This window comes from Corvus moneduloides, chromosome 1 (assembly GCF_009650955.1).
Source record: "Corvus moneduloides isolate bCorMon1 chromosome 1, bCorMon1.pri, whole genome shotgun sequence".
Lineage (NCBI taxonomy): Eukaryota > Metazoa > Chordata > Aves > Passeriformes > Corvidae > Corvus > Corvus moneduloides.
In genome coordinates this window covers 26,674,320-26,687,238 of record NC_045476.1, presented here as the reverse complement: position 1 = coordinate 26,687,238, position 12,919 = coordinate 26,674,320, and the positions used below count along the sequence as shown (strand labels likewise).

The 12,919-nt window shown below is 42.2% G+C and overlaps 1 protein-coding gene across 3 annotated transcripts; it reads right to left on the bottom strand.

Moving 5' to 3' along the window:
• Nucleotides 1-1,283: 1,283 nt before the first annotated feature.
• On the bottom strand, nt 1,284-12,493 carry IGFBP1 (insulin like growth factor binding protein 1). Of its 3 annotated transcripts, XM_032102891.1 has the most exons (4): nt 12,057-12,493; nt 10,183-10,361; nt 8,474-8,602; nt 6,420-7,345 (listed from the first exon to the last, which is right to left on the bottom strand). In XM_032102891.1, exons 1-4 carry the CDS (start codon nt 12,445-12,447, stop codon nt 7,214-7,216), a joined length of 831 nt encoding a protein of 276 aa, XP_031958782.1. In that variant the 5' UTR covers nt 12,448-12,493; the 3' UTR covers nt 6,420-7,213. The 3 variants fall into 3 exon arrangements, with proteins under 3 accessions (XP_031958801.1, XP_031958782.1, XP_031958792.1); XM_032102910.1 differs by lacking the exons at nt 6,420-7,345; nt 8,474-8,602 and adding an exon at nt 1,284-3,641; XM_032102901.1 differs by lacking the exon at nt 8,474-8,602.
• Nucleotides 12,494-12,919: the final 426 nt, after the last annotated feature.

The window sequence follows — 12,919 nt, the reverse complement described above, 5'->3', positions numbered from 1 at the left end:
TTAAAGCTGCCTGCAGGCAGCTCTATTATCATACAAACTGAGAAAGTTCCCTTTTTTAATAGATATACTGTGCTATAGTTTTTGGAGCCCAGAATGTCCTTTTGCACCTTTTTGGCACGCCCGCCTTTCACGGCATAGTATTAGCTATTTGTGCACAAGAGAAGGATACTTCACTGAATACCAAAACCATGGAATTAATTTTTAGTACAGTCTGAACTTTTTATGACTAAATTCCATAGAAACCCTACACAGCATAATTCCTTATTGAACTGAGCCCTGAAGTTAAGTATTGGTTTTTCAAACTTCTTAGGAATTGTGCATCTCTAGTCACTCTAAAACTGTGTAAGCAAGGATGGCTTCACAGAGATTTCACGTATCAGCAATAGGAATTTTATTTAAAAGATGAAAAGTACTGAGCAATTTTCCTGGATGCCGAAGCATATTAGTATACAAAATGAAATGTTTACATAGGTAGCTCTTTTCTATGTGGTCCTACTGTGCCTTTAGAAATCCTTCACTTCTATTAATTTCTACCAAAAAAATATGCTTGCTTCCACATTAGAAAGGACTCCTTTTTCTTTCCCAACTCCCACTTTTTTTTTCTTTTTTTCTGAGAGATCCAAAAATAAGATCCAAAAAGGATATCAGAGTATTCCAAGGACAAGATTTCTGTGATCGGTATCAGTAATGGCTTCATCAGCAAGCATGCTAAATAGGTTCAAGGCTTTTAGAAGAGAAGTCTTCGGGTATGTCCAGTGGACCTGAGTATCTTCTAACTAGAACATATTTAGGCATTTGGTTTTGGAGTCTCCATCCTTGGAGATGCTCAAAAGCCATCTGGACACAATCCCAGGCAACCATTCCCTGGTGGCCCTGCTTGAGCAGAGCAGGGTGGACCAGGTCATCCCCAGAGATCCCTTCCAATCCCAAGCATCCTTTGAGCCTATGAGCCTATCAAGATGTAGCAGTTTGGTGTCCGAAGATCCAGCACGTGAGATTGTCTACATTATGCAATGAATTGATTGAGAAGATGTTACAACTTTTTTTTCCCAAAAGAAAATTTTCTGGTAAAATGCCAAGTAGTACAAATTTGTTGTTCCCCAGAAGAAGCTTTAGTTTTAAAACTCTGCATTTTATTTACTTCTTCCAGTTCAAATTTTGGAGAGATAGAAGTATATATACCAGCCTTAGAGAAAATCCCATTGAAAGAAACTTTCCTTTTGCTTTTACCTTGTACGTATGTTAAAAAATGTAAATGACTTCAAGGCAGAATGTTGCTGCACAAAAAAAAATGGAGACGAGGTATTAGCAAAAGCAGAGGGTAATGCTGCAAATCTCAGTTTAACCTTGCAGAATGTGTGTCCTGCTGCTGTATGCATCCTGGCTTTCCACTTCTGCTGACCTATCCAAATTCCTTAAGAGCATTTCTCCGTCAAGGCTAATTTCACCCCACTGCTCCCTCCATGAGCTGGGATGGAAAGAACGGCAGCAAGATTATCCTTGCAGAGGGAAGCTGAGGTTTCATCCAGAAAAATCACCTAACCTGAAAAACTCAAAAGAAAATGTCACCGAGAAGGACTGCTTCCCACAGCCATTTGTGGTAATTCCTTCCAAAAGTGGAGTAGTGAAGGGACTTGCTTACAAGAGCCAGGTTGAGAGTGCATTTCCGTCACTCCTTGCAACTGGAGAGCAGAGGCTATTTTTTCCTGCTTATGCCATATAGAGAATATTCAAGGTGAAACATGTTTCCTATGTCTGCTGTGTCATGTAACTTGCACTCAGTAAAAAAGACCTAACAGACTGAGCTTGGAAAGTTGATTATTGTTTTATCACAGGAGTAATGCATGCAACCTTCAGCCCCCAGATCCTGCCATACATTTCTACACTGCTATTATCAAGCAACCAGTAACACATTGCTGATCTTTGTTCCCTTGCTGGGGCTAAATGGTAAGGGCTCAGCTGCCAAAGCAGCAATAAGCAGAAACCATAGGCAAAGAAAAAATATGAAAGAAGATGATGATGTAGCCATTATTTGCTCTATGCCTCCACAGATGTCCCACACTAAGATGCTTTTCCAAAGAACTTCAGCATCTCCACATCAGTCTGGTGAACTACAAAGCACTGTCAGTGAGAAAGAGGAAAAATCACCTGTCACCATTCACATAATTACACAACTAAAAGCCTCAGTATAGGCACAAATAGGCTTTTTGTTAGCTTAACAGCCATTGGAGAAGACTGAGAACAAGAGGAAGACTGCCTATGCTGTGTTCAGCATAACATAACTGCAGCACAAAGACTCCACTAGAAGAGCTGTGTCTGTTCGTCAGGCACTGTCCCTGATGGGAAATGTGGCTGGTAAGAAAGCACCAAGGAGGTAAGCATGTGCCCAACATTGCATTCCTTTGTGTGCCCTTGTCTCTGCTGGGCTGCCCATGCTGCCACTCAGACTTGATAATCCAAGAGGGAGTCTGAAAAGATGAGCAGAAACTTTTTCAAAATAAAACAGCCATGATCTGGAATAGACTAAGTTTAAATTTATTCATTTGACCTTACTGCAACATCCACGAGCACCCTTACTCCCACATCTCTCTCATGGGATGCTTCCCCTCTTCCTGAACCCTCACAGTAGTTTCCTTGCAGATGTACTTTACACTGTGGGGGAGGATGTAAGTCAAGGGAGGAGAAAAAGTGGGAAGATAAAGCCTTCACTGGCAGAGCTATTTTCATTATTCAGAGTGCAAGTGCTGGTATGTCTGGGTTCCTGCTCCACTGCTGTTTTTGGTACTTACTGGTAATACAGAATGAAGGGGCTGTATTCCTAACAGATCATCTTCTTCTTTGTCCCCTCCCACCTTAGACCTAAGAATTACTAGGTAATATAGGGTTGTATGTCAGTAAGAGAAGCCTTCCACTTGCACCAACTCTGCTACTGTTACTCAATAATACCACCTACCCAAATCTCAAAGAATCAAATAAACACAATTAGATGTTTATTAAGATGCTCATACCCCACTTTCCTCTGTAGTCTGGATACCTGCCCAATTCTCGATGCAATGTACAGCAACAATTGGTCCAAAAATGTGAAATGTGTTTGCAAACAGAAAACATGAGACCTGTTTTCAGTGCAGCCTGGAGAGACTGTTTAGGATAGTGGTTTATCAGTGGAGTGACAGCCGAGGAAAAGTAGACCAACTTCAAAAGTGTTGTCTAAAGATACACATAGGACTTGACCACTCAATTTGCAGCATGATCGGAGAGTCTAGCTTGGAGTGAGTCACTTGGATCTTTTTTTTTTAAAGGCATTTTTTCTTTATTATTTTAGTGTATTATTTTTTAAAAAAAATTATTATTATTATGGGTTGAGCAGGGGTTAGATATTGGTGTTGTTCTGCAATAGCAAAGCAATGATGTGTGTAGAAAAATAACATAGTTCTGAAAAGTCAGTGCTGCTTGACTACTGGCAAAGCACAAACATCTTTACTTCTGACTTTGCAGCAAAAAACCTGCTCTGTATTAGCATTTTGTTAGGGTTTCCTTGTAATATCTAAAGCTGTGGGAACTGAGTGCTTTCCAGAAATGCAGTAAATCCTGTGATGAGTCTTTGCCATGTCCCATTCTTTTTCATCCCACTTTTCTTCTCCCTGAGGAAAGAAAGCTATATATGATGCATTTTCTGATTACCTTTTAATTTTTTTCTGTGTTTAAGACTCACATTAACAAGTGCAAGATCAAAGGAATATGTTTGTAAAGTAAAAGGCTAAATTTTTTTGTGCTTAATATCTAATTGCATTTTGGACTGGGTCTGCAGGAAGTTGTTCCCTGGCTAAGTTTTGCTTTTCCAAACCATATGTTCTTATGGTAGAGAAGTGACAGAAATGCTGACGAGCTTTCAGTGTTGGGGTTGGCTGCCCTTCACCACCATTTTCTTTACTCCTTTCTCTCCCCTCACTTTCTGCCTGCTCTCGTTGACACAAATGTGTCTCTGCTGTACACCAAAACAATGAGCAGAACTGACTCAGTATGAGCAGAGCCCAATACCAGGTGATTTTTGGTTATCTTGGACACCTTTAGGGGAAATGTTAGGTAGAAAATTAAGTGCAGAGGGCAGTGACCTCATTTCTGTGCTATGAGCATTTTGCAGCTGGCTGTAGGCCATGGGCAGGAGGAGGCATGGCTGGAAGAAACCCTGCTGCAGCAAACCTCACAAGGTTTTGGCAAGAAGAAGCACAAACTGGGTAGGTAAGGGTCTCAGATGACATGAACCAAACATTAGAGATGCTCATCTAAGACCTTCCCACCAACTAACTTCTTTTTAGGTAGAGTAGGAGGAATGCAAGTGAGTATGAAGGGAGGGAAATAACAAGGATCAGTACATTCCCTTTAAACATCCAGCTACATGCTAGGTGACCTGAGCTACTAAGAGTATCCTGTGGCACCTTCCTTGTTTGCCTACTCATTCCTGCCAGGCTTGGCTTGCCAGCACAGGAGGAGCCATTGCAGCAGGCACACAGTGAAGCCAGGACTGCCAGCTGAGACATGCCAAAAAAAAAAAAAAAAAAAAGCAAAACCAAAATCCTCCACAAACAGAAAAAATAAAACAAAGGAAAACTGCAGACCTTTGATTTTTCACCCTGATGTTTGAGGCTGATATAAGAATTAGGACAAAGGATGATATATGTCACCTATGGTGTAAATGTAGTCCAAGATTCTGGCAGCATTTTCATAGGGGAGATAACATTTGCCTGCTTTGCCTCCTTGCATTAGTCCTAATCCCAGTATATGGAAGAGTCTGGTCCAATTCAGACAGCTCATCCCAGAGCAGCTCAGCAAATGTCTGTCCTGGTGAGTCCTGGCAAGATGTCACAGGAGGCCAGATTGCAGATAAAGAGGCACCCCTCCCCTGCAACTTTCAGTGGGATGTAAGGGGCTAAACCCTTCTAAGAAATTGGCCTGTCATGCCTGAATGTTGTGCTAAGTAACTTCTGCTTCTGGTACTTAACAGTTAGAGGAAAGAGTGTCTCCTAAATCCCTGTCCCTACTGAAAATTCCAATTTCTTACAGCTAGGATGGGTACCTTCCACCCTGCAAAACGTCGGAAGTAGCTGTCCACTGGATTGCTATTCTGCAAATAGACTATTATTAATGCTATGAATGTTTCCCCTATATATAATTATCCCAACAAAAAGAATCAATTTCTGCTCTTTAGAGATAAAACTTTACACAAGGTCTATGGAGTGAGAGAAGTCAGAGTGCTCTTAAGAGTGTGCTGTAGCTGAGAGACTGATTTCCTCTCTTCACCATTTTCCCATGGCAATGCCATGACAATTGTTCAGTGCTGAGTAGACTCCCTGAAAAGGGCTCCAAAATTATGCCCAAATTTGCTGCTTCTTCATTATTTTGATACAGTGATTGCCAAGCATTTGGAGATAGTGAATGTGGTGCTGTGACACAGTTTTAGCCAGGTCTCACAGTAACTCATTACAGGGATGTTTGTAATTAGTTACTTACAATACCAATACCATCAACAGATTTTTTGCAGTGCTTTCCTTGGAAAGATCTCAAAAGACTTCACAAAGGAGGTCAGTAGTATATCCATACTTTTAAATCTAGAGCAGTTTAATAGACCCCCATCAGATCGGCAGACATTGGCATGCAGATACAGCCAACACAGTCAGCAAGTGCAACATATGATGCCACAGAAATGTGACAGGGAGAGCAGAGATCTACAGGCTTTGGTTTTGCAGTTTCTACAAGCTGCTTCCCTCTCCCATTTAAAATGCAAATCTTGTACCAACAAAAGTCAGGAGGATTTTAGGCTTTCACTTCTGCCAGACTCTTAGAAAATGTTATCACTCTCAGGCTGTTTTCATAGGAAGGATTGGTGCAGACTGTTTTCAGCTGTGGGACTTACTCCCACATCAGTTTCTCCATGGACAAAATCAGCTTGAAGCTGCAATGGCAGTCACTTGCATTCTCTTTTTCTCTACAATCACTAAGTCAAAGGAACTTGTAGGGGAGGGAAATGGACCATATCCCAAGCCAAGAGTACCGTCTTCTCTGCTTTCAGAAAAAAGTGTAAGGCTGGGTTTTTCCCAGCCTCCTTTTTATAACCTCTGATGTTCTGTGCAGGAAATGGCTGTTTCTAGTCTTGATGTTATCTTTTAAGTGTACTAATACTTCTGTCTTGGGCTTTTAAGTGGAGAAAAGCATCCAGCTTTCCTATCCAGAAAATCTTTTAATAACTTCCCTTGGAAGCTGCATGGCACAGCTGGGACTAGAGAGGACAGGACTATGGGAACAGGGCAGGGAGACCAAAAGAAGGAAACTCACTGAAGGAAAAAGGTGCAGAATTCAGGAGGCAGATTTGTAAGACTTTTGCCTGTTTTCCTGTTGAAGGGAAGCAAGCAGAAAACAAAAGACAAGGGCAGAGTAGAAGACTTTAATAGCTCATTTTAAATAATATGCCATTGTCAACATATGAATGACTTACACCTGTCCAATGTGGTGCAGAATATCATATTATGTTTTGCCGTTTATCCAGTGCAAATATTTAAATAATAGATACAAATACTGTCCCATCAGGAGCTTCAGTATATAATCTTTGCTTTTTAAGAAACAGCTTGGCACTGAAACAGAAGTGCAAAAGTAACATAATATGTACACAAAACAGGTTTTAAATAAGTTTCTAAGCATGCTTTCTACTAAAATCTATTTTTTAAAATTCAGTTTTACATCTAGAAATATGTAGTACAAAAATGCAAGTTTACAAGCCATTTTTCCCAATATCTATGCCATTTGAAGTCTTAAGTAGCAACATTCCTCCAACATGATGCATACATTTAAGCGCAATAATATTAAGTATTTAAATATAAAGTTATGAAGTGTTTGAGAATATAAATTAGTAACAACACATAGAGACAAAAATACATGCACTGTAAAATAAATAATTCATCAGCTTTACATTTGAGGATATATATAATATTATACAAACAAAATATACAAAATTACAGGATTTGATCTTGCAGTTGCTCATATTTGTCACTTAAACATCTAGGCAATCTCAGTGCAGTAAAAATGTTACTTTATGGGGTTACTCATACACTGAAAATCAGGTGCACAAGACTACTTTAGTGAAATGGCTCCTGACTGGAATGGCTCCTGACAAGAACAGGCCCCACAGAAAACCGGGTGTGAAAAACCTTGGTGTTTAGTTTTATTCTTGTGAGCTGAGATACTGTTGGCACTCTGGGTCTCCTTTAATTTCTGGAGATCCAGGAATTCTTCTACCATTTTTTGGATAGACACACCAACATGCAGCAGATTCTCCATCCAGTAAAGTTTCACACTGGAATATTATTAGCAAAAAAAAAAAAAAAACCACAATAAGTAACTGTAAGATTACCTGTGAGGTACTGCAAGTAGAGGTGTTGGACAGAATAAGGATCAGAAGGTGGGGACCCACCATGCACAGGCTTGTTTTGAATGCAGTGGTCTACAGAGCCTCTAAACAACACACTTAGTTAGGGACCCAAGACCTAAGCTCAGCTATCACAAGAGCAACTTCAGATTTAGAACTGTCCAGTCCTTGGTAAACTGCAGTAGAAAGCAGCAATATCTTCCAGTGCCAATGTGAGAAATGGAAGGATGGGAGAATATACAATCTGGTAGGGTGAGAGCAGTGACTGAATTGTCTGCCTCTTCACACAAGGAGACAAATAAGTTGGTATGTTTTGGGTTTTTTTCTTGGAGAGGGGCTTAAACAGATTTAGGTCCCAGGTCACAGTGTTTGTGAGTCACACCGTGATGCTATGCCCAAAACCAAGGAGTCTTGGTGACACAGATTTGCGTAGACCTACTAAATTTTTGTGCATAACCTGTGGTTGCAGGGTGTGGCTTAAGGTTCAGAGCTTTAGTTAGTTCTGCAGATTACTCTCACTGTAACTTGCAACAGATTTTTTTGACAGTATAATGGAAATGAACAAATAACCTAATCCACAGGTGGCACAAATCAGTTTTTTTGTTTGACTTTCAGAAGGTTAATTTTGCTCCAAAAAGTTTTCTTTCACTGCCTATGTAGGTTTTCCACTGCCTGTGAGCTGAGAGCCCACTTTTTAATAAGTGATTATTATATATTCAGTGGGCTTTGTCAGGTAGTATGGCAAATATTATGAATTAATGTCAACTGAAAGTATGCTAACAAATCAAGTGCATGGGAGCAGACAGGGTTAAAATATTTTGGAAGAGGCTTTGAGTGCACCTGTTCTGCAAAGGGAAAAGACTCCTGCCTCTATTGCTGACAGCTCCCAGCATGTGGATCACCTTGAGGAGAAGGACAAACCATCTGCTCTCACTACTAAGTATCCCTGTTTTCACAAACTTGTAAGTTTGGGAGCAGAGGGCTGTGAAAGGGTTGGCTGTATCAGGCTAGTTGCAGCACTGCTGGGAGCAGAGAAGGGGAAAAAGGCACACACACCTGTTTACTGTGGTAAAATCCATTCTTGTTGCAGTTGGGCAAGTAAAATTTGTAAATCTCCCCTCTGCTTCTCTGCTGAGCCTTCACCAATTTATACAGGGCTCTGTAGAGCTCCTTCTGACAAGGACCCTGCAAGAATACCATGCACAGGTAGTGGATACCAAAATCACAAGGAAATCAGCTACACACAAGGTGACCAGAATATAGACAGTAAAAAGCTGAAAATACTTATTAGGCATAAAATCTACACCAGTATGTGTTTTTCTGGTTTCAGTAGGAGCAAAGCCAGAATACTCTGGTGTTGCATTCAGACCTTTGTTTTTAATTCTTTGAGGTATTTTCTGTCCTCATAAACATGGGGATTTTAGTCCTTAAATTGCCACACACGGAAATTTAACCTGTAGTAAGTAAACACATTACTGCTCAGAGGGTACAATCTAGCCTATTATGGGGAGATGGACATTAGAAGACTGGTATGTGAGATTGGCCACGTTTTTCTGGGTTGCCATGGCCTTCTGCTGTGTTGATATATGGAGGATAGGTGCAAGACATATATAGATGGTGCAAGAACAAACATCTGAATGTTTGTTATCTTTTGCACAGGACAGAACCGTTGCCAAAGTAACATGGAGCTATTCTGTAGCTCTGGGACCAAACCCCAAAGTTCTTGGAACTGGGAATGAAGAACTGTTTGCAATATTCACTGTTTTCACAATTTGCTGTCTCTCTTTTTCAAAGTCACAATTTCTGTACATCAACAGTACCTTGAATCAGTGCAAGAAAGGAAAAGTCACAGAACAAATATTTCTACTTTAGAGTGAAAATAAACATAGCCTCTGCTTTTGAAAGATCTCCCCTCATATAAGTTGTCACATTCCAGTCTGTGGGTTTATCTGTGGCTCTGAGTGAGAAAAGCAGAAGCCCTAAAATCAGAACTGAAGTTAACGGCGCATGTGCATAACAGTTCAAACTAAATCAGTGATTAAGTCCTGTTCTGGATATGGAATGAGGCTTCCTAAGGTAGGGTGGTGCTTATTGTATTTTCGCTTTTTCTTTTCCATTTTTTTGTCTGTGACCATTACGAACCCAGACTTCTGTGCTGCCCGACTAACCCAGCTCCGTAATGCACAGGTGCTGCTGCCTGGGGGGGGTCTAAGCGTGGTTCTCTGGTGCCCTCCAGTGGAACAGAAACCTGCTTGCAAAGGCGCTACACCCCAACTACCCGCTGGGATTTTGCAATGTCGAACACCACTTTAATTGTTGAGCATTTTGTCTTTCTACATGAATGTACTTAAAAGTGTTTCCTTGTGATCAGAGAGAATCAAGTTTTGGTTTGCATTGGTGTTTCATCAATAACTACATGGAAGGATTCCCTTTTATTTCGCTGTGTGTCAGACCAGTGACAAATGCCTTTTCTTAACTAAAACAAAAAAGGAGTCCAAGAATTCCTGTAAATTAAGGGACCAGGTTATAATATGATTGTAAATGTGGTGAAACATTCAGCCTCTGGATGAAGTCTGTGTAGGACATACCTGATGCACGCCTGTTATTATTGCTCCAGACATTTTGCCTGTTCCTCAAGCATCTGATGAGGACATTCCAAAAGTTGGTTTGCCAGCTACCCAAAATACTGACATCTCAATGTTGCTGCTAGAATTTTTTGCAAGGATCTACTGAAATCATCTCTGAAAAAAAAAAAACCAACCCACCTGCTCTTTCCATTTCTTGAGTTCAGATATTCTCTTTGTTTTCATGTTTTCATATGCAGTGATGGAATTCCAGGGGATGGATTTATCCTGGTCTATGGGAAACATCAACTGATAGTTCAGCAGCTGATCCTGTGTTATTTCAGTGCTTTCCAAAGGCATACCATCACGTTCAATAGAATCTGGAAACGAATCGTGAAATTTTGTGAAATTTCAGTGAAATTTTGCATTTATTTGTCGAAGTTAAAAAGATGAAGAAAAAGATCAACCAAAAGAAAAAAAAATAAAGTAGTATCTAAGACAGATCCATTAGAGTAGATCTTGTAGGAATAAATTACATGTGCAGCACAGCAAATTATACTTTGGTCATAAATTCATAGAAGGGCTCAGCAGATGTTCTCTAACATGTTAGGTATTTTATGATCCATCAAAATTACTTGAATACCAAAGATGAAGCTGCAGCCAGTCTGTTAGAAATTAAAAAACCTTCTTGATCACAGTGGTTTGTAGAAACTTGGCTAAATGAAAAAAGACTGAAGCTAAACTTGTAATGAATTTAGATTTTTGTCAGTGTGATGTATTTCTGGTTTTATTCATGAGACAAACTGCTCCAGACCTCATCCCGTGGTATCCTGTACTTTGTTCTTGCCTCACAAATAAGATGGGGTAGCAATTCACAGGAGACAGCAGTAGCTCATGCTGGCCTGCAGTAGACCAAATAGCAAAGGACTGGCAGAAAATATTTGGATCTGCCAGATCATGGTCTGCTTGCCGGTGCCTAAATCAGCATGTGTGAACTGTTCCACTGAAAGCAACAGAAGCTCTTTGCAATTGCAGGTGATAGGATATAGGATAAAATTTTTATGTGTCTAAATTACTTGCTGGATCAAGGCTGTAAACGGACAATGGACTAAAAAGCACCCTTTGAAAATTTTAAACAAAAAATGGAGATGAGAAATTGAGGAGGGAAAGAAAAGAAGAAAGAAAGGAACGAAGCAAGCAAGCAAGCAAACTCTGGAAAGAATCAAATCGAATACAGGTAGTTTACATACTCAGTTTAGTCACTGTTCTCTCCCTTCCTCACCCCCTCAAGCACAAGAGAAACTCCACTTACGTCTACTGATGGCTATTGTTATTTTGAGTCAACAATGATTATTTTTGTAATGCTACCAAGTTACCTTCATCATCACTTCATGGACATAGCAGTAATGATGATGAAAATAATAATAATAATCATAATAAATTGAAAAATAAAGAAATAACACTGAAGAAATTCCTGCCCATCATATAGTCTAAGACGCTTGAGATGCCATTTTGCCTCAAGATAGTTTGACTAGCACTCCACTACTCCAGATACATTTTATTCCTGAAATGAAACGAGGCACAAAGCCCGTTTAGTCTTTTCACTCTCTTTCATGGCTTCTAGAGAAGGACATAAGCAAAGCCTATAAAATGTTTGTCCTACTGTAGCTACTGTCTAGTACTAAAGAAAAACTGTCTGCAGCCTCCCAGATACTTTATTCTGGTTATTCTGCATTGTCCCATCACTGTGCTTTAGGGTTTTCGTGCTCTCAAGACTGTAGCATACCAGCTTGCTGCGAACATCCTATGCCCGGCTCCAGGATGCACCTCACCTCGAACAGCACGTTTCCCTGGAAAGTGCATTCCAGCTTCCTTATTTTTCAAACGCCTGCCTAACTTCGCTCATTGTTCCCAGCCTCTGTCTCCCAGAGCCCGCAGCGCCGTTTCCAGCTGCGGTGCATCTCGCCTACCAATCCCCCCGGCTGCCCTCGGCCGGGGCTATGCCGCAGCGTCCGGGCACAGCTCCCGACCCGGCCCGCCCGGCGGCGCGGAGCGGGGGCGCGATGGCGCGGTACCTGCTGGCTCTTCCGCGCGCATCCCTCCGACCTCGCTGGCGGGCAAGCACCTCCCGTTCCCCTGGATGAGGGAGGAGAGGGGCCGGGGCTCCCCGGCGGGGACGTGGCAGCGGAGCCCCAGGCGGCAGCGGGCGGTGTAGACCCCACAGGGCTGCCCCGGCCCGAGGGCGCAGGTCTGGCAGCAGCCGCAGCCGGGCTGCCGGGCAGCCTCCAGGCAGTCGGCCGCGACGGGCGGGCACAGAGCGAGCCTCTCCGGGGTGCATGGGGCGCAGAGCACGGGCTGCGCTCCGCGGACGAGGCGGGCGCCGGGCAGGGCCGGCAGCATCAGCAGCGCCAGCAGCAGCAGCGCGGGGAGCCAGCCGTGGCACAGCGCGCACCGCGGGCCACTCATGCCGCTGAGCAGGGGCCGGGGGAGGGCAGCTCGGCGGCCTGGGGAGCAGGAGGCACTTTACATACATTCCGCTTGCCCGGGCCATTTATACACTGCTTTGCCCGGGTATTAATCTTTAACCCCGAGTTAACTATTATCTGAACAGGAGGGCCGGAGAAGCATCGTTTCACTGGCAGTTCAAGTCCCTGGTCACTCTTCCCCTCCCTTTTCACTTTCCCCCTTTATCTATTTTCTTTCCTCCAGACATGCAGGAATGCTTTTATTCCCTCACTCCCACCTCTTTGCTCTAACACAGTTAACAAGGAAAAATGTGGTGGGGGCTGGAGGTGAAATTGGAGGAGGGGAATGGATGAACAGGGGCTATTCCCTCCCCTTTTCCCTGTCACAAATGTCTCCTGTTCTTGACATTTCCTAAAAATGTAAATGTTCAAAAAACAAGGGCAGGGGGAGAGAGGAGGGAAATCCCATTGAA

What these genes read in the sequence shown, in the direction of transcription:
- IGFBP1 (XM_032102891.1), bottom strand. Translation starts at nt 12,447, where the DNA reads ATGAGTGGCCCGCGGTGCGCGCTGTGCCACGGCTGGCTCCCCGCGCTG. An exon ending in GCGCGCGGAAGAGCCAGCAG is followed by an intron (nt 10,362 to 12,056) that starts GTACCGCGCCAT and finishes ATTCGTTTCCAG; the next exon opens with ATTCTATTGAACGTGATGGT. An exon ending in TCAAGAAATGGAAAGAGCAG is followed by an intron (nt 8,603 to 10,182) that starts GTGGGTTGGTTT and finishes GTATTCTTGCAG; the next exon opens with GGTCCTTGTCAGAAGGAGCT.